Source organism: Notothenia rossii, assembly GCF_949606895.1.
Source record: "Notothenia rossii genome assembly, chromosome: 7".
NCBI classification, from domain to species: domain Eukaryota; kingdom Metazoa; phylum Chordata; class Actinopteri; order Perciformes; family Nototheniidae; genus Notothenia; species Notothenia rossii.
The window spans coordinates 82,751,561-82,774,135 of record NC_136905.1 but is presented as its reverse complement, the minus strand read 5'-3'; the positions used below and the strand labels follow the sequence as shown (position 1 = coordinate 82,774,135).

General features: G+C 41.9%; 1 protein-coding gene across 1 annotated transcript in view; it reads right to left on the bottom strand.

The window, feature by feature from the left end:
* Window positions 1–22,575, bottom strand: part of LOC307046953 (MAM domain-containing glycosylphosphatidylinositol anchor protein 2-like) — a 128,884-nt gene that overhangs the window by 34,648 nt on the left and 71,661 nt on the right. The window contains exons 7-8 of the mRNA XM_079693624.1: window positions 15,762–16,091; window positions 10,820–11,140 (exon numbers count right to left, since the gene is read on the bottom strand). Coding sequence (XP_079549750.1) covers window positions 10,820–11,140; window positions 15,762–16,091 — 651 coding nt within the window. The remainder of the gene's footprint in view (window positions 1–10,819; window positions 11,141–15,761; window positions 16,092–22,575) is intronic.

The window sequence follows — 22,575 nt, the reverse complement described above, 5'->3', positions numbered from 1 at the left end:
AAAGAGATGCTGATTTGAAACCGTTGTTACAGACTGTTACGGCATTTCCTGTTTCTGCCGGAGAGAGGGGAGGCCGTCCCAAAGCTTGCTGCTGTATTTACTCCCTCCATCTGACAGGAGGGAGCCTCATTGAGCTGCGAGTGTGGCTACAGAAGGAGTTCACTCCGTCACGGAGGGGTAGGGTCGAGGGAGTGGTTTGGGATTGGGCCGGAAAGTGTACTGCCGGCGAGCCTTGACGGGGGGCGCTAGTGGAGCATGCGCATGAACTGCGAGCGCCGGAGCCTCGCAGCAGCGGAACTGAGGCTCCGTGGTAAACTGCGGTAACATGAAGAGCCGTTTAGGAGCCGGCTCTTCATAGTGAGCTGAGCCAAATGATCCGGCTCACTAAAAAGACCCAGAATTCCCATCACTAATACGTAAAGAGATATTATCTATGACGGAACGGGACGGCTCAAAATTCAAGTCACCCCCCCCGCGCGCTCCCGGGGTGAACGCCCTCTCAGCCCTGGTCTGGCAGAAACACTGTTTAGTATGCTATCTTCTATAAAAGCAGATTCACCAAACTCATTTCATTTTTGGCCTTTCGTCAACCTACTGATGGAATATTTTAAGTTAATTAGCTCCAGCAGATATAATCTGCAGCCTTTGATGTGAGTCATCACCTGAATATTTTCTACATTTGCTAATAAGAAAGAGGAGAGATAAAAAGCCTCACTGGTTGGCCTTGAAGCTCAGTGAATCAAGAGGGTTTATTTTTATCCGAGTGCTACATCAGAGCTCAACTATATGAACCAGACATACAGAAGATTTATTTTTAATTGAATGGTAAAAGCTTCAAAAACATCATAGAGCTTCAATAAAGCTGCAACAAAATGAAAGCCCTGTATCTGACAATTTCAGTTACACAGATTTTATTTGAATATTAAAGAGGACATATTAAAAACATGTTCAGGATCACATCAGTATGTAGTGCCTCTACTTTAAAGAGTCCTCTCCTGCTGATGTTCAGGTGTATATCAGTATGTAGTGTCTCTACTTTAAAGAGTCCTCTCCTGCTGATGTTCAGGTGTATATCAGTATGTAGTGTCTCTACTTTAAAGAGTCCTCTCCTGCTGATGTTCAGGTGTATATCAGTATGTAGTGTCTCTACTTTAAAGAGTCCTCTCCTGCTGATGTTCAGGTGTATATCAGTATGTAGTGTCTCTACTTTAAAGAGTCCTCTCCTGCTGATGTTCAGGTGTATATCAGTATGTAGTGTCTCTACTTTAAAGAGTCCTCTCCTGCTGATGTTCAGGTGTATATCAGTATGTAGTGTCTCTACTTTAAAGAGTCCTCTCCTGCTGATGTTCAGGTGTATATCAGTATGTAGTGTCTCTACTTTAAAGAGTCCTCTCCTGCTGATGTTCAGGTGTATATCAGTATGTAGTGTCTCTACTTTAAAGAGTCCTCTCCTGCTGATGTTCAGGTATATATCAGTATGTAGTGCCTCTACTTTAAAGAGTCCTCTCCTGCTGATGTTCAGGTGTATATCAGTATGTAGTGTCTCTACTTTAAAGAGTCCTCTCCTGCTGATGTTCAGGTATATATCAGTATGTAGTGTCTCTACTTTAAAGAGTCCTCTCCTGCTGATGTTCAGGTGTATATCAGTATGTAGTGTCTCTACTTTAAAGAGTCCTCTCCTGCTGATGTTCAGGTGTATATCAGTATGTAGTGTCTCTACTTTAAAGAGTCCTCTCCTGCTGATGTTCAGGTGTATATCAGTATATAGTGTCTCTACTTTAAAGAGTCCTCTCCTGCTGATGTTCAGGTGTATATCAGTATGTAGTGTCTCTACTTTAAAGAGTCCTCTCCTGCTGATGTTCAGGTGTATATCAGTATGTAGTGTCTCTACATGTCTCCAGGCTTTAATGTTCAAAAAGCTCTTTATTTCTCTCATACTGCCTGTGATGCAGCACCTCTTTTCACCCTCTGTCTAAAACCAGAGCCCAGTCTGCTCTGATTGGTTGGCTGTACGTAAAGCACTTTTGGAAAATAGGTATATTTAGGTTCTGTTTTAAGTTATTAAGAGAGGTTAAACAAGTATTTAGGTGATTCAATAATCCAGACAAACCAGGAAATCTATTTTTTCTGTAAAGTTTGAAATCAAAATAATGCTTGAATGTCTGTATAAAACCAAATCATTAGGTTTCATAACTTTCGATCTGTTGTAACCTGGCTTGTTGAACCAGAACTGACCAGAACATTCAGTTTTATAATTAATTATATTTTCAGTTTTCAATTTTGGAATTTTTCAAACCAGACTAAACAAAACTAAATGTCACTGGTTCCTCCCTCTCGCTCACTTCACTCTTCCAAAACACCTGAAAAATAACTTAGAGATAGTGTTTGAAATATTTAAAATCACAGGCGTTCACCCCGCCGCTCTGCTAAAGGGCACAGAGTTAGAGTGTCTTCCAAAATCCCTTTAGTTCCTCTGAGGATTTGAGCCACATTACAGGTGTCACTTCACAGATTAATTTCACGCTGTCGGACAGGGATCAGCCGAGAGAGGGAAGCTGCAGGCGACCGTCCTCTGACCTCAGCAGAGAGAGAGGAGATGGAGTACGATTGCTGCCTTGCTCCAGGGGACAGGGCAGTGATCGCTCCACATATTTTATTATATTTATATTATATGCACATATATTAATAAAAAAACACCTAAATACGCACACACACACACACACACACACACACACACACACACACACACACACACACACACACACACACACACACACACACACACACACACACACACACACACACACACACACACACACACACACACACACACACACACACACACACACACACACACACACACACACACACACACACACACACACACAAACACACGTCTTTGCTCATCTTGTCCTCCAGTTATGTGTCAGTGCAGGACTTCTAAAGGTCAGCTGGACGCCTCTGCTCCACTGCGACCTTCACAGGAGCTCTCTGATTGGTCAACACAACCGGCTTACCTTGCTGATCAACTCCCACAATGCACTGCTGAGGCTGAGCTCGTTAATTAGCTCTTTGTGTTAGGTATAGAGTTTGTCTCTGGCTTCAGTCTCCAGAGCAGCGAGGGCTCACTTTTGTATAATTTAAATCAGTGAAATTATCCAAAGTTCAGAAGATTTAATAACAGCTGCTCCGATACACACACTCCACTTCGACTTCTGTTATTCAATACCACAAGAAGCTATTACCGTTTTTTGGATGATAACCATAGTAGGGGTAGGGGTTGTTTATGATCATGGACTTAGTGGACATCATCATCGCGGCCCCTTTCCGGCTGAGCTTGTATACACTACAACAGACTGTCTGGAGAACAGACATTATAATAAAAATAGAAAAGGACTGTGCACTTTATTTCCCTCAAGGATGTTTTTTCTGAAGGGATTTTAGGGACATCAGGGATGATGCAGACTTCACAATCCTTTACAAGAAAAAATGCAATGAATGGAGTTTTCCTGGAATTGTGACCAGACAAAGGAAAAGAAAAAAGCTGATGACTGTAGTCGTTTTGCTAAATCTCCCTGAGGTTGTTTTTTTTTAAATGTAGGGACGTCAGTGATGTGTTGAGATGTGAGTGTTTTGTCCCCTATTTTCCGTTATCTAATGAATGAAAGGTTTACTTCAAGGAGAGGTACATCTAAAAGGACCGAATGACGACTGAAGTTGTTTTTATTCATGGGGATTTTGAAGCCGTCAGTAATGTGTTCCGTTATATTCCCCAGAAGCGGAAAAATATATATGTTTTAAGGTTTTTTCCGACGTTTCTAGACTCTACTGATTAGAAGTTTTCTCCAGAGTAGAGAATATACATTAGAATCAAAAGAAAAGGAATGGATATTAAAACATTTGTAAATCCCATAAATAGTTTTTCACAGGGATTTAAGAGACATTAGTGGTAACGGTCCAAACAATCCCAGAAAAAGCCATTTGATTATCAAACCTGGCATGTAAGAGTCAAAGCACTTTTTTGTTTTTACATTACATGACATGTTGCTTGTTAGACGCTTTTATCCAAAGCGGCTTACATACTCAATACTGTGGACAATCCCCACAGGAGCAATTTGGGGTGAAGTGTCTCGGGGACACAACGACATGCAGACTGCAGTGGGGTTTGGACCTGTGCTCCCCTGATCCCAACAGCAACGCACAGCCCACTGCGTCACGCCTCCTAGTTTTCTACAATCCTGAACAAAATGTAATCTATTTGACATTTTATATGATTCTGTATTCTTCAAGTTTGTATCTTGTTGGTCGAACGCACTTATTGTAAGTTGCTTTGGATAAAAGCTTCAGCTAAGTGCAATGTAATGTAATCTGTTTATTAATTTAAACAGATTACGAGAGCTGGTGATTAAAGGTAGGGTAGGTAATTAACTTCAGAAACACTTGTTGTTATATTCCATGGAATGCTCTTAACATCCCGATAGCAATGAATACATGAAATGCTTTGACAATAAATACATAAAAATATCTCATCTGTGGAAGCCGTGGCGCTGTAAAAAGCACGACCAATCATCTGAGCCGGCTAAAATAACTGGATGGCCTACCTGCCTGTCAGCCTTCCATCTGTGCACAAACTTATCTCGTGCCCTCATTGGTCATGTGCGCGTTAGTGTGTGTTGGAGGAGGGGCTCTGTGAGGAAGTCTGAAGGAAGGGGCAGATTTTGTTCGGCTGTGTACTTTCAAATTCTAGCGCACTCCAGCTGGTTTCTCCATTCCTACCTACCCCACCTTTAAAGGAGGCCTATTCTGCTTGTTGGGCTTCTCCCTTTCTTGTAGTCTGTTGTATAGGTTTTATTGCATGTAAATGATCTGCAAAGGCTAACATCCCTTCAGAGGGAGTTCCTCTCCCACACACATAAAACACGGAGACACAAGTAGTTGAGGCACAAGCTACAAAAATGAATATATAGTTATATAAATGTCTTACAGCTGTGAAGCACAACATTAAACTGGATGTTAGTAAAATCTAACGATAGCTTGAGAAGCAACAGAACACAGTCTGGAAATATCTCTATGATTGTATTCTGTAGGGACTGTCTCTGACGTCCACGTAATCCTGGTTTAAAAAACGACCTTGGGAGGATTTTATACAACAGATACATCCGTCACTTGATTCTTCTGTCTGTAAACTGCTTTAAAGAACCACGTTGGTAACTAGTTGTTTGAAACCCCAGAGGTTGATGAGAGGAGGCAGATGTTCGTCAGAGGGATTGTGCACACGTCACCTCTGCTCATCACTGTCCCCGTAATCCAGTGAAAAACCCAGCAGACTGTGAGGGATTATTGTCAAAGTAAAACCTCCAAAACTACTAACAGCTCATTTGAAACGATGCTCATAAGCTTCAATCACTGAGCTGCGTACACTTGATTTGCATATTAATAAAAAGTCATTCAACAGAGAGCTGGACACGAGAAATAACTACATGTTGTATTTATATTTGTGTTGTTACAGCTTCAACAGGCTCCAGTGCCAGTTTCTCTTCATGTTGAAGTCGTGATATGGAGTTGTTTAGCTTTATTTGGATCAGTGGTCTCTCTGCTTGAACACAGTAGGAAGTTAAACTGATTGTGCCTTGAATGTTGTTTCACTTATTTCAAAGTAATCCACCTGTAATCGGCCCTCGTGCTAATCTTCTTAGTGTTGTTAAACAGTGAAAAAAGCAAACATGTCGCAGGAAGTTTAGAAAAAGAGAGACGCTGACAAATCCCTGCTGAATTTAAAGTGTTGCTCCGGTGCAAAGTAAACAGGTATTTGAAGGTAAACGTGATGTAAGTCTAGACATAACAGTACAATCCTGACTGAGAGGAAGGGCTCTGGTAAAGGTGGTTCAGGCGTTATGAAGTGGGTTGAATAAGGTACCTATATATAATTAAAGAGCTAAAGTATGTGTACCGATTAAAGACAAGCAATGTGATGCTGTTGAATTTTTTATTATTGATTTATTTTGAAAAGGCCCTCCAAAAAAGTGTAAGATACTGTAGATTTATCTTTATTGACACATTAAAAAATGTTTTAGGGTTTAACCAGTCAGGTTTAACCCTAACTCTAACCCTAACATGTCAGTGTGTGACATGTTAGGGTTAGGGTTTAACCCTAGGGTTTTCGGACCCCCCCAGACCCCCCCAATAAAGCAAAACTGCACGTTTCAGAGTGGCCTTTTATTGTGACCAGCCTAAGGCACACCTGTGCAATAATCATGCTGTCTAATTAGCATCTTGATATGCCACACCTGTGAGGTGGGATGGATTATCTCGGCAAAGGAGAAGTGCTCACTATCACTGATTTTTTCAGATTTGTGAACAATATTTGAGAGAAATGGTTATTTTGTGTTTATAGAAAATGTTTTAGATCTTTGAGTTCATCTTATGAAAAATGGGAGCAAAAACAAAAGTGTTGCGTTTATATTTTTGTTCAGTGTATTATCTGTTTAAAGACTGGAATCCATTGAAAAAAAGGGAGATTTTAACTTCTAACCCATTACTTTGTTGGAGTTATTGTGGGACTTGGGTGTATCTGAACTAACCTTACTCACAACAATACAAACTTACTTACACGATTGCATAGACTGAACAGGTTCCAGGTACTTTGCATGAGTTGCTCTGCATTGTGACATCGGAGTTGACAAATATGACATGTGGGGTACCTCAAGGCTCCATCTTGGGGCCTCTTTTCTTTAACATCTACATGTTACCACTGGCTCAGATAATGAAAAACAACAAAATAAGTTATCATACTGTAGCTATGCGGATGACACCCACATTTACATAACCATTTCACCAGGAGACTATGCTCCAATTCAAACACTGAGTAAGTGCATTGAACAAATCAATGACTGGATGCGTCAGAACTTTCTCCAATTAAACAAAGACAAAACTGAGGTAATGGTTTTTGGAGCCAAGGCAGAACGTATAAAAGTTAGCGCTGAGCTTCAGTCTGCAATGTTCAAAACAACAGATAAAGCCAGAAATCTAGGTGTAGTCATGGACCTGAGTTTCAACAGTCACATTAAAACAGTTACTAAATCAGCTTACTATCACCTAAAGAACATGTCTAGGAGTAAAAGACTAATGTCACAGCAGGATTTGGAAAAACTTGGCCGATGGCCGATTTGGTAACGTTTGGTTACTGATATTTTTGTATGTCGAGTTGATCTTTGTATTTACTAATTTTGTTTTTTTTCCCTTTTCAGACCCTGGTTCCCTTCTCCGCTCTGTTTGGATAGAAGTAATCAACATGTTGTTTTAATTAAAGTGCTGTTTTGTCATTTAACTTTACTTATGTAAATGTAATTAATCCGTTGTTTAAGTGTGTCTCTTTCAGACCTGTTTCCTCTTGCGCTCTGATTGGCAACATTTGTATTTGTTTTTACTTAACTAAAGCATCTTTTGTGGTCTTTTTACCTTTGAATTGATCTATAGGAGACTGTTAAACTGCCTCTTTTCCGAACAGACTAGCATTTTAAAGTTTGAGTTGTATTTAAGATTTTAGTTGCCCAGAGTTGATAGTTTTTGAGTTTGTCTGTCATCACTAGAACTCCTGAAACTGCTCGCCTGAAGATGAAGATGATTCTCCGGAGACTCAGGAGAGGAGATTCACTCTGACAGCCTTTTAGTGCAGCAGGAAGCCAGGAGCTGAGTGTGTGTGTGTGTGTGTGTGTGTGTGTGTGTGTGTGTGTGTGTGTGTGTGTGTGTGTGTGTGATGGATACCGCTCCGCAGACAGACGCGGGGCATGTGTCCGTCAGCTGCTGCCCGCGTGCCCTCCAGCAACAGTAGTCAAACCCCCCCCCCCCCCCCCCCGCGCTGCCACTGAGCTGCTGGTGTGTGTTTACACTGAAATTGTGTTTTTATCCAACAGATCTGTCTGCTCTGATGGATGTGAGGCGGTTTGTAAAGGTAGGAAGAAAAGTACATTTACTCAAGTATATTTTTGTGTAATTACGCTGAGTATTTTAAATGTATACTACTTTATATTTCTACACTAGATTTTAGAAGCATATATTATACTTTTTACTCCATTACTTTTATCTGACAGCTTTAGTTACTTATTATTAGTTAATACAACAAAACAATCAATAATTAAATAAATGATTAGATATAATTATAGGTTAAATAGCCAGCAGCAATGATGGACACATTAATGCATCAATAATCAATTTCAATATAATAATAAATAATAATATAAATGATATGATTATAAAATCGTCAATTACACCCAACAATTACTTTTACTTTTATACTTAAAGTATATTTTGATTGACATACTTTTGTACTTTTACTTAAAGGTATGGTAGGTAATTCACTTCAGAAACGCTTTGTTGTTATATTCCATGTAACGCTCTTAACATCCCGATAGCAATGAATACATTAAATGCTTTGACAATAAATATATGCAAAAATATCATCTGTGGAAGCCGTAGCGCTGTAAAAAGCACGACCAATCATCTGAGCCGGCCCGGCTAAAGTAACTGGATGGCCTACCTGCCTGTCAGCCTTCCATCTGTGCACAAACTTATCTCGTGCCCTCATTGGTCATGTGCGCGTTCGTGTGTGTTGGAGGAGGGGCTCTGTGAGGAAGTCTGAAGGAAGAGGCTTATTTGTTCCGGTTGTGTATTTTCAAATTCTAGCGCACTCGAGCTGGTTTCTCCATTCTTACCTACCCCACCTTTAAGTACAATTTGAATGCAGGACTTTTACTTGTAACAAACTATTTTCATAATTTAATATTGTTACTTTTACTTAAGTATAAAATCTGAGTACTTCTTACATCACGGCTGGATGTGACTATTCCTCCATAGGGCTTAAGAGCTGACGTCACAATGCATTCTGGGTATTCTGGGGGCTAAACCATCACGGCTGCCTTCTGGTGTTTGTTTTACGGCGCCAGATGATGCATTTTTGGTCTTAGATAAAAAAAGACTTTTGACAGTAAATTACAAACAGAGGGCATCGTGAGGAGGAAGACCCGTCATCAAACAGCGTCACGTTAAAATATAGAAACGTGGATTATTTTAGGACACAGGATGATTTTAAAAGGGATTAACAGATTTACTTGGGGGTTTTGTTTCCCTTTGCTTTACGGAAAGACAGTGCTCAGAGTCTATTCTGTGTTATCTCATACTGTGTTCTGATTGGTTGGCGTGTAGTTAAGCGGTCAAGGGTGTCAATTATTCCACAATCGCAGGAAGTAAAGAGGCCTTAAAGGTGACTGAGATTAAAATGCTGATTTATTTAAATTCTGGTTTCTCATCAGAGGTAGTTTCCCAGATTCCTCTGAAGTCTGAGATGCTCTCTTTCATTCCCAAAAGATTAAAGCTCATGAGATTAAAAACCTCCCTCCTCATTTCCCTCCTCCATCCTTTGAGTTGAGCTCCATTTTGGGAAAATGAAACGTGTGCGCATCAGGTGAGGGTAGAGTTCCTGTCAAAGGCCGCTTTTTGATAAATTGCACAATAGCAAATGAATTAATGGATTTATCTGAGATAATGTCCGGAGTGAATGAAGTGTTTCGAACCAGCAAAGTGATTCTTATTTTACTTTCTTACAATTAAATGATTTAATGAATTAGTGCCATCAATGCTCATTTGTCTGGATGTTTTGCACACATACAACCTTATTAATGAGATTTACGTAAGAACAGCAGACATAAGCTGTGTCCCAATTCAGCGGCCGGATCCTCCTGAGGATGCATTCGGAGACCGCATACGTCACTTCCGCCAAACGAAGGCTGTCCCAATTTAAAAAAAAGACAAGACTCCTCCGAATGCGGCCCGCAAATGCAGCCTTCTTTCCCCAGATTTAGAGGATACACCTGATGTACACTCCGCGGTCTACCATATCCCAGGATGCAACGGGTGACGGTGACGAATGAGTTTTAAAAAATATATAAGGCTTTAACGTCCCATCAACGGCTACAACGGTTTCAGCTCGTTTTTAAATTTACTCACCCAAATAGTAAACGACATGAAAGAAAAGTAAACCTATTTAATTTGTGTATTTAAATATACGGGCAATTGGAGATGTCTTCTTTATATTACATACATAAAATAATATGAAGTGAAAATATTTCTAAACCCTGTTTGGTTTTCATATTGTTGGGATTCATTATAAAGCTAATTTATTTATCTGCTTTTGTTATACAAATCTTACTGCAACAATTTTGTTTTGATAGGGAGCAAGGAGCAGACTGCGCAATTTATCCAGATGCGCGGGGAGAATGAAGCCCTCTTCACGGGGGCCTGTTGCGACCTCGGGAATATAATTTAAACATATTATATAACACCAAAATAAGTACAGCTAGATCTGACTCCATATTGAACAGTTTTGAAAACAGTTTTGAAAACAGTTTGAAAACAGTTTGAAAATATTTCGCCGAGTGTCAGAAATTATTACCGGCACCTGTGACTGCAGCTAGTTGCTAGGTTACGGGGGCGGCAAAATGTAGGGGTAACTGCCGGTGACGTACAAGGACATGCTCCGTAGACCGTCTCATTTCGCAGTCCGCGGAGGACCCAGCTTGGGTCCTCCGCGGACTGCGAGGCTGGGTCCTCAGGAGGACCCAGCCTCTGAATTGGGACACAGCTATAATGTTAAAAATACACACATGATAATACTGTGTTTTTAATTAAAAACACAGTGTGTGTGTGTGTGTGTGTGTGTGTGTGTGTGTGTGTGTGTGTGTGTGTGTGTGTGTGTGTGTGTGTGTGTGTGTGTGTGTGTGTGTGTGTGTGTGTGTGTGTGTGTGTGTGTGTGTGTGTTACCTACACTGCACCACCAGCTGGATCAGGGCCTCTCTGGGCTTCACGTTGAAGCCGTTGTATTGGCTGGTCTGGCAGCGGTAGGCTCCGCCCATCTCTCTGCTCACGTTGCTGATCCTTAGGACGCCATCGTAGCTCTCTGTCTGCTCCGAGCCGTCGGGCATCAGGATCACCGTGGCAGCCGCCGCCGCCGCCCCGCTCTCCTCCACGCGGGACCACAGGAGGATGGGCTTGGGTTTCCCTGAGACCAGACACTGCAGGTCCACCGTGTCGCCCTCCTGAGCGATGAGGTGAGAGCGCCCCCTGGGGACCGACAGCTCGGGAGGAACTGCAGGGAGACACATCATTGATTTAAAGGTCCCCTATTATACTGTGTTTCATCCATATATTACAGGTCTCAGATATATACAGAGCCTGTCTCTGATTGGCTGAAACACCAAACAGATCATTGCAGCATTACCCATAATCCCCTCTGTTTCAGCCCTGTTTCCAAAGTGCTGATTCTCTGTCTGTTACTTCAGATGAAAACAAGGAGCCCCTCCCCACATCCCTCTGAGAGACATTTGGTTACAAAGAACTCAATGGTGCTCTAGGAGGAGATTCAGGTGATAAGGGGGGGGGGGGGGGGTTACCTTGGTTGCCGATTGGCTAATGGTTACTCAAGCCAACACATCGTTATGACATCATAAAGTGACCAAAATCTGATCAGCTCATTTTCAGACAGGTTTTTATAGAAATGGATCAAAAAGAGAGAGAATCTTTGTTCCTGAAACTTTCAGAGTCTCTTTCCACAGAGGGGACACATGTTGATGTAGAAGAGACATGAAGAAGAGGGGACACATGTTGATGTAGGAGAGACATGAAGAAGAGGGGACACATGTTGATGTAGAAGAGACATGAAGAAGAGGGGACACATGTTGATGTAGGAGAGACATGAAGAAGAGGGGACACATGTTGATGTAGAGGAGACATGAAGAAGAGGGTTTTGCATTATAGGTGACCTCTAAATGTGTAGATGTTGTGAAAGCTCTCTACAAATGCATATTATTGTCATTGTAGGAACAAAATAAATATAAATAACGTCATGCTGTGGGTAATCCCCTCAGGAGCAATTTGGGGTGACTCCAGTGGGGGTCAAGGTGGCTGCCTCCGATTTATTTAATCTCACCTTAAACATTAAACATATTGTATTTACATTTTGTGGCATTTACAGAAACAGAAAACTTAATGATACAACCAGATAGTTATAATATCATAAATATATTTCAGAAAATTATTATAAGTAAGTAGTAATTATTCTCTTATCTTATAAAGAAATGTAGCCGAATCCTAATTGTTTTTTGAAAATAAGTGAAATTTCGACATAATTAAGTTTCAGATTGAAGTGTTAACCCTTTTTCAAGTTGAATGAATTTAATGCAATATTATGTTTTATCGTCCAGAGAGAGAGAACAATGAGCTAAAGGAGATTAGATTGACCTAACTCAAGGAGGTGAAGCTGAGTAAAGGAAAGAAAAGACAACAAGCAGCAAACAAACGGCTTTTCTCTCCTGTTTGATGTGGAGTTTGTCCTTCATTTAAAAACACACTGAGAGCTGCTGTTTGGGGGAGACATGAGGGGGAGGGGGGGAGGAAGAGTGAGACTGTTTTAGCATTTATGTTCCTTATGGGAATGCGGCAGCAAACGGAGCACGACCTTCTGTTTTAACACGAAACATCCGTCAGCGGGCGTCACACAGTTCAGACTGCTGCAGCGACGCTTCCATTAAAAACTCCAACCCCCCCCCCCCCCCCCCTCCTCTCAGGCTCTCTGCATGTTTCCTCCCGTCTGCCAAGGTCACAAACAAACGGGAAGTCAGACGCCGCCGGCACCGACCGCCTGCATGACGTCCGTCTGAATGAAAAGTTCTTCTTGTGTTGTGAGCGGTTTGTCCATTGGCTGCGGGGCGTTAATGTGACGCAACAACAAACTGCAGGTGCTGAGGCAGCGTCTTCTTCTTCTTCTTCTGAGGAGGAGGAGGAGGAGGAGGAGGAGGGAGCTTTTATGATTTCATTTCTGAACCCTGCAGGACCTCAACTCCAAGAGAACTCCAGCAGTTTTGGAAGTTTGAGGAAAGTTAGGCCTCTCTGTTATCTCCTGGCTACATTATCTTATTCAAACTTCGACACAGTTCATCATTTTCTCCTCTCTCTGTCTCCTTTCCCATGGCATAAGTCTACGGCAGGGATGCGAAAACTTTTTGGCTTGGGGTCCACTATGAGTTTTAAATTTGACAGACGGGCCGGGCCAGTAACAGATCGTTAAAAAAATATTTAGCTGTCCAGTCCTCATTATACACTCGGCACTCAATGTTGACTTTTCTTTTCTTTGGTCCACTCATTGTTACAGATGCAGGTTCAAAGGTGAATTATTGCGTCATTGCGTCATCGTTTGCGTCATGACGTCACCGTTTACGTGCCTTCTTATGAGCCACACAGCGTTTTACGTCGCTGATTTTCTCCGCAACACCACTCACAACAACATCAATAGAGGACTGCGTCGGGTAGTTTTTAATTATACGAAGCCAGATTAAATTAAAGAACTACTTCTGCAACCTTGTACCTTTCTCCAGAGTGCCGTGGTGTATTGTTTATTAATGTGGTTCAGCTGCATTCCCGCCCGGAGCAGTGCTGCTCGTCTACCGGAGTTTATTCTCCCGTTAACTCGCGGCCGCTGTAAAGTTTTCATTGTCTGACTGTCACAAGCAGCTGATAAATATCCCCCATCCCCATCAGTGAATGTGTTTCAGTATGAAAGCTGTTTGGCATCACAACGCTGTTATGAAAGTTTCTCTGGCATTCTACAGGTGATGTAGCAATTCTGGCAATTTTGTGGTCGACCACCTGCTCCAGCAGCTCCAACCTCCTCAAACCCCCCAGGACTAAGCTCCGTACCATGGGAGACCGGGCCTTCAGCTCGGCTGCTCCCAGTCTGTGGAATGCTCTCCCCGACCAAATGAGAGCACCACAGACCGTGGAGGCTTTTAGAAAAGGCTCAAAACCCATCTCTTCAAGAGAGCCTTTGCCTAGACCTTTTTTTCACCCTTTTATTTATTTTTTAAATTTTTGTATTGCTTTTTATTAATTCTACCGTGTTGTGTAATGTTTATTTATATCGTTCATGCTCACTGCTTGTAGCACTTCGGGATTTGAAATCAAATATGAAGTGCTTTAAAAATTGAACCCATTATTGTTATTATTATTATGTTAGCATAGCAACCGAAGCTAATCAGAACATGTAGCCCATGTATTGATTCCATCCGATAGCTGCAATAATACAAAACAACAGGAAAACGTCTGCCTCTTCACAATGGTCAATAACAGTAAACGGATGGTTATTAAAGTAAGGTCAAATAAACAGAATCACACTAAGCCTGGTTAGTGTGTCCTGACTTTATATAAGTGTTTTTATAAGTGTGTGGTCGCGTTCTAGTCACTTTGCTCAGCGCTACTGCTTGTTACAACTTGTATTCGCCGATCTTGCCGGGTTGCCGAGTGGGGCCAGCTGAGAGAATAGACCAAACTCCAGCAAAGGTCAATTGTGTCTAGAGTGCGCCATCTAGTGGGATCAACGGAAATGCCGGGTATTGCAGGAAAAAGGCAAAATGAATGCGGTCTTTACTATAATTTGGACAATTTTGTACCAATATTCGGCGGGCCGGATTCAAAAGCCTAACGAGCCGTATATGGCCCGCGGGCCTTAGTTTGCCCATGCCTGGGCTGGAGGCCTTGGGTATTGCTGCTATCTCTCTTAAGGAGGGGCAGCTTGGGCGCATTGTTTTTGCCAGTCTATGACGGAGCACAAGCCGCCATGAGGTAGTTTACTGTTCAGAGACGTAGGTTCCCTGGCGCTCATTATTTTCTATGGAGGAGAGCTCTAGTTAGATTCAGGGTCCATAATTGTTTAGTCTCGCTGATAAAGAATGTTGATTATTACACTAAGAACTAGTTAAAACCTGGAGCCACAGAAGAGTTCTTCAGAATTTATTGTGGCATCTCAACCGTGTGGTCAGACCGTGGCCCGTGACATGTTTTGTGAATTCTCCGGCCGAAGCTCCAAATAAACCGTCATTGTTTGCCATCAAAGCTCCAGCTCTCTTCGTGTCTCTTTGAGTCCTGACTCTCCATTGCTACAGAAGTTTCCCCCACAGTATCCTATTCTGGGTTTTAAGGTTATATCAGTTCAGGTAATTACCTTATGTGATGGAAACTTCTGAAGCAATGGAGACTCAGAGAGACACGAGGGAGCTGGAACTTTGGTGGCAAGCATTGACGGTTTATTATGGAGTTACGGCCGGAGAATTCACAAGACATGTGCTGCGGCCACGAGGTGTCACAGCGGTTGCCAAACCAGTTCTGAAGAACTCTTTCTGTAGCTCGATGTTTTAACTAGTTCGGAGTGTAATAATCAACATTCTTTATCAGTGAGACTAAACATTATGGACCCTGAATCTAACTAGAGCTCTCGTCTATAGAAAAGAATGAGCGCCAGGGAACCTTCGTCCCTGAACAGTAAACTACCTCATGGCAGCTTGTGCTCTGTCATAGACTGGCAACAACAATGTACCCAAGCTGCCCCTCCTAAAGAGAGATAGCAGCAATACCCAAGGCCGTAGACCTATGCCACGGGAAAGGAGACAGTGAGACGAGAAAACAATTAACTGTGTCGGAGGTTGAATACTTAAGCAAATTATTCCCGTAACACCTTAGAACGTTTTTAATAGAAGAACTAGACTTTGGTTGATTGTGTCAGTTGTTTCTAATTTGGAGAATGATTGAGAAATCAACATTTTAATATAATGTGTAATATATATAGTATAACTATTACTTTCAATGTTTCCATGATGGTTTTAAAGTAAAAGTAGAACATTAATAATTATATCTCCTGTCTCCCTCCCCAGATGCCTCACCTGTGGTGGAGGAGATGTTCACGTCGATGCTGATCTCGGGCGTTCCTCCGTTCCTCAGTGCCGCCACGCAGGTGTAGGTGCCGAAGTCTGTGAACTTGAGGTCGATGATGTCGAGGTTGGTGGTCCCCGGCGTGATCTCGGTGTCGGTGTGAGTGATGACCATCCGCTCGGAGCTCCTGAGCGGCCGGCCGTTCTTCAGCCAGCTGAACTGCAGCTCCTCGGGGGGCGTGGCCTCCACCTGGCAGCTGATCTTCACCTCCCGCCCGATCTGGATGTTGTCGTCGTTGTGGTACGGGTCCGGCGTGATCCAGAACCGACCTTTACGAAGACCTGGAGGAAGAGGGACGGAAAAGGAGAAGACAGAGTTTAGCTCCACAGAAAGATTCATCAGAGTTGATAGTAAAGCTAAAAATACAAACGAGAGAACGAAACATCAGAACACATCCAACAATTCAAGAGATGTATCGCTTCCAAAAATCTTTTAAAGAGGCCCTGTACGTGTTGAGGCTAAGGGGCGGGACATCTCTAAGCAGTTGACCAATCACAAGAGAGTTTACTCTTTAAAGTAGAGACACTACATACTGATATACACCTGAACATCAGCAGGAGAGGACTCTTTAAAGTAGAGACACTACATACTGATATACACCTGAACATCAGCAGGAGAGGACTCTTTAAAGTAGAGACACTACATACTGATATACACCTGAACATCAGCAGGAGAGGACTCTTTAAAGTAGAGACACTACATACTGATATACATCTGAACATCAGCAGGAGGGGACTCTTTAAAGTAGAGACACTACATACTGATATACACCTGAACATCAGCAAGAGAGGACTCTTTAAAGTAGAGACACTACATACTGATATACACCTGAACATCAGCAGGAGAGGACTCTTTAAAGTAGAGACACTACATACTGATATACACCTGAACATCAGCAGGAGAGGACTCTTTAAAGTAGAGACACTACATACTGTCATACACCTGAACATCAGCAGGAGAGGACTCTTTAAAGTAGAGACACTACATACTGATATACACCTGAACATCAGCAGGAGAGGACTCTTTAAAGTAGAGACACTACATACTGATATACACCTGAACATCACCAGGAGAGGACTCTTTAAAGTTGAGACACTACATACTGATATACACCTGAACATCACCAGGAGAGGACTCTTTAAAGTTGAGACACTACATACTGATATACACCTGAACATCAGCAGGAGAGGACTCTTTAAAGTAGAGACACTACATACTGATATACACCTGAACAACAGCAGGAGAGGACTCTTTAAAGTAGAGACACTACATACTGTCATACACCTGAACATCAGCAGGAGAGGACTCTTTAAAGTAGAGACACTACATACTGATATACACCTGAACAACAGCAGGAGAGGACTCTTTAAAGTAGAGACACTACATACTGATATACACCTGAACATCAGCAGAATATGGCCCCTTTAATAAAAAGTTTTTTACAAAAAGCCTTGTAACATAATTCTGACTAAGTGAATAAATCAAATGACCAGAAGCTCTGCTGTGAAAGTTCAGTTTAAACAAGTTTGACATTTAACAGAAACAAATGCTGCTTTGTGGAATACATCCTGCTAAATTATTCCAGGGAAGTTGAAATGTTTTAAAAAGGTCAGACTGACTTAAACAGTGTGTCCACCTCTATGCCTGAAGCACAGGCTTTGTTAAAGACCTTTAAATTGAATTGGTCTTGCGTCCCTGTGAGGCTTGCATGTTTAAAACCCCTTTTTTTTGTCAGACTGCATTTAAAAAAAAATATATATATTAAATACAATTCTTTGAAGTTTTAACAAAGTTTAAAGATGTATTATGAGTTTATTAAAAAAGACAATTAATACAGGATGAGTTGCTCCACGGTCAGAGGTCAGGCTGTTCAGTGCTCCTCACTTTTTAAATGATTACAGTTCCTGCTGTGGAGAAACTAATCCCTCCAAATGGGGCTTAATTATGACTGAAGCCATTTGTTGGGTTTAATGTTTAATCCTGCGACTGTGCAGAGCTGCTGCTCCTGTTCCTCCATTTTCATTCAGAGGGAGGTCTTCTGACGGGATTCACTACCTGTGTTACAACTTACAGCCATTCAGATCTGTAGTTATGGAACTGTTACAAGGTGTGTATTTTATATTTTGTAAATTGTGTAACCTGCTGCTGTTCAATACCAACCACCTACGTGCAATATGTGCAATATATAGATGCCGTTAATAACTGTGTAATATATACCTGGCTGCTAAATCCTAAGAACTGTTACAGGATGTGTATTTTTTTAAATTATGTAACTTTTTTTTTTTTTATTATTATTATATATTTTTTTTTATTATGTCATAACTTAGTACTTTAAAAAAAAAATGCATTTCACATATGTAACATTAAGCTGTCTGTGGCTCTTTTTCCTGCTGCAACTATGCACATTACCCCTCCGTGGGACTAATAAAAGTATTCTGATTCCGATATATTTAAAATGAATCAATATGGCTGCTTTGACTTGATTGAAAGGTCATTTTATATGTTGAGTGTCTGATCCTTAAGAAATTATTTTAACAACTATTTTCGTGCAGTTTGACGCAGATACTGCCCAATCCCTAGATAACGATATTTCCTATAAAACCACCCTAAATACATTTAAAATGTCTTTCTACCAAGACCTTGAATGCAACAAGGATCAATACTATTGAACGAATTCAGATGCATCCTGATTGGATGTAAAAAAACTAATTTTTTTAATTTGTAACTATTTGCTACAGGGCATTTGGTTTGTTACGCAAAGTGAACCAAACAGATGTAGCTGAAGCCGATCTATGTGCTCGCTCTTTGCACACGATGAACATCAATGAGTGAGCTCCTTTACGTCCGGCTGTGGGACAGTTGTTGTTGTTGTTGTTGTTGTTTAGAATTAGGGCTGTAATGGCAAGTGTATTCATAAAAAACACCAAGGGCCAGGCGGATGCAGCTGCACGCAGAATAGAGCGGTGCAGGGGTGACGTATTTTTGAAGTCTGACCCAAAAGATAGAATCACAAGGGCTCCCTAAACAAAAGCAATGAGATTTCCAATTGGATTTTGGAACATGTTAATGACTTACAGTACATGTAACACTAATTTATCTTCTATTCAGCTTGTGTTAACCACGGACATTATTCCAGGCAAACAACCAAAAACATGTTCCAAACAATTGACTTGGAGAAGAGGGAACCGGAAGTGTTAAATTGCTGACTCATTTTAAGGTTTTAGGACTCATTCCTGCACCACTCTAAACACAATATGTAGATCTAAGGCAGTGCTTTTCAAAGTGGGGGCCCCGACCCCCCGGGGGGTCGCCAGGGGGTGCCAGGGGGGTCACGCAAAGTTTGAGGGAAAGAGGAATCTTTTTTTTTTTTTTAAAGTTACATTTTTTTTTTTTTAGAAGTTATTAATAACTGCATATCTATCAATCTATGTGTCCTCCTTTGATGCCAATCTTTTAATATTTTTTATTTATTAATATTTGATTTTATTGTTTTTAAATCTCACCACCGCCCTTCAAGCCAATCAGAATCGAGCTGATGCTACTGAGATTGAAACTGAGTATCTGCTCAGCTTTTGGAGCAAGTGAGAGCTAGTGAATATTTCGCTCTGCAGCTGGATGAGAGCACGGATGTAGCAAATATTGATGTTTGTATATATGAATATAAATAGGTTTATTGTTAATATTACTGTTGAATATTATATATAATATTATTAAGGCATAAGTAGCTTTCAAAAATGCTAAACATATATGTTAATTGTTCATATTACTGTTCAAGATTATATAATATTATAAAGACAGAAATCACTTTAAAAATGCTTTAAAATATGTTTACTGTTGATATTACTGTTTAATATTGTGTAAAGAATGTTTATAACAGAAGACACAATCAATGTAATGAATGACAAACAAAAGATAAATACAAACATTTCTTAGAAGAATAACTGATTATTAATTATTAATACAAATATATATTAAGAAAATGTATTAAGCTGCATGATTAATTTGTCATATTTTCCATCATAATGGACTCATCTTTTAAAAAAAAAAATTGCAACAGGGGGGGTCCCCGCCAGAGGATAATTCTATATGGGGGTCCTAGGCATGGCAAAGTTTGGGAACCCCTGATTTAAGGCATTTAATACGTTTCCAAAGCTCAAAAGTGCGAGTTCTATCCAGAGGTTTGAAGCCATAGAGCCTTACACCTCCTCCTTACTGGTGCCGATCAGAAGACTTCCCAAGTTTCTCCTAAGCTAAGAAACACCTTGCTTGTTAAATAAAATGGTTGCCCCTTGCTCCACCTCCAGCCTATTTTAATTGGTCTAAATTGACCTTGTTGTCCTTGATGTTTCCGTCTGCCCTTCAGTCATTAATCAGCACGGATAAAGAGAGACTAATTTACAAAGGTTCAGAAGTTAAGAAGCGACGCATCTTATGTTATGTCTCTGGAAACACAAACAGTCAAACATGTGACGACATCATCCGTATGTGAGGATCACAGTGACTTCCTGTTAGAGACGTGTCCTCTATTGTAGCTGCTGTCTTCAGCGGACGACTGCAAACAGACCAGAGGGTTGTAGTTCAAACCCCAGATCAGTGTGTGTGTGTGTGTGTGTGTGTGTGTGTGTGTGTGTGTGTGTGTGTGTGTGTGTGTGTGTGTGTGTGTGGGAGGGGGGGGTCTGTGTTTATTAATAGCTTGAGTTTCTTGGGGCGAGCAGCTGATTGTCCTTGTTCATTAAGATTAAAGCAAGAACGCCTCGAAACAAACCCTGTGTGTGTGTGTGTGTGTGTGTGTGTGTGTGTGTGTGTGAGAGCATGTATTTGCAGTGACTTGCAGCGACTGCATCCACCTCGAGTTATGCAACAGACCTTTTACTGATGCAGGGAAACACACTCTCTCTCTCTCACACACACACACACACACACACAACACACACACACACACACACACACACACACACACACACAGCACACACACACACACACACACACACACACACACACACACACACACACACACACACACACACACACACACACACACACACACACACACACACACACACACACACACACACACACACACACACACACACACACACACACACACACACACACACACACACACACACACACACACACACACACACACACACACACACACACACACACACACACACACACACACACTGTCATGGCTCCAGTTCGGAAACAAACACTGATGAAGACCCTGAGATGAGATGAAAGCTCCTTCGATTCCTCCTTGTTCCTTCATCTCCTCCTCATCATAATCTCCCCTTCTCAACACGAATCAACTTCTCTCCTTTAATCCACCTCCCTTTCCCGCATCCCTCCCCCCTCGTCTCTCTTCACCTCCGTAACTTTTTCTGACCGTTTCTCAACTCCACTCCTCATCATGTCATCCCTCCTTTCCTCCTCACTCCTCAGCATCACCTCCTCCTCCTCCTCTCCTGCCCACACACACACACACACACACACACACACACACACACACACACACACACACACACACACACACACACACACACACACACACACACACACACACACACACACACACACACACACACTGTCATGGCTCCAGTTCGGAAACAAACACTGATGAAGACCCTGAGATGAGATTGAAAGCTCCTTCGATTCCTCCTTGTTCCTTCATCTCCTCCTCATCATAATCTCCCCCTTCTCAACACGAATCAACTTCTCCTCCTTTAATCCACCTCCCTTTCCCCGCATCCCTCCCCCCTCGTCTCTCTTCACCTCCGTAACTTTTTCTGACCGTTTCTCAACTCCACTTCCTCATCATGTCATCCCTCCTTTCCTCCTCACTCCTCAGCATCACCTCCTCCTCCTCCTCCCTGCCCACAACACACACACACACACACACACACACACACACACACACACACACACACACACACACACACACACACACACACACACACACACACACACACACACACACACACACACACAACACACACACACACACACACACACACACACACACACACACACACACACACACACACACACACACACACACACACACACACACACACACACACTCCATTAGCAGCAATGTATGTCAGACTGGGAGGCTGGCTGCCTGGAAAAGAGACCACTGACTTACATGACAGAGAAAAATAGAGAGAGAGAGAGAGATGAGAGAGAGAGGTGCATGATGGGAGTTAAATAAGTAAGGAGGAGGGCTGCAGGGTCAGCAGCTCTCACACACACACACTCACACACACATAGAGGTGAGTCATGCTGTTGAATAAAACACATTGGACAGACGAAGGAAGCACACTAAGAAGAAATGACACGACACACTATTATTAAAGGGATAGTTCAGCAGTTCAACACTTCCTGCATTCTGTGGTCAGTGGATTGTTCATAGTGGAGTATAGTGCCCTCTCCTGCAGTGCAAACACCTTGTATTGGTTTTAGTGCATGTAAATGGTCTGCAAAGGCTGAAATCCCAGAGGGAGTTTCTCTCCCACACACAGGCGGAAAATGAGTTTAACTTCCAAATAACTTTTTTTTTATCATCGTCTTTCTTTAATGGCCGAGCGGACATCCCTACAGTAGCTTTTCTTAGAAAGTAAATATTAGGGATGTTCCAATCAATCGGCCACCGATCGATATCGGCCGATATTCACTCTCTGCCGATCGATCGGTGCTCTCTATAAATTGCCGATCGGGAGAGCCGATCACATGACGTAACATACATGACACTCTCTCTGTGCG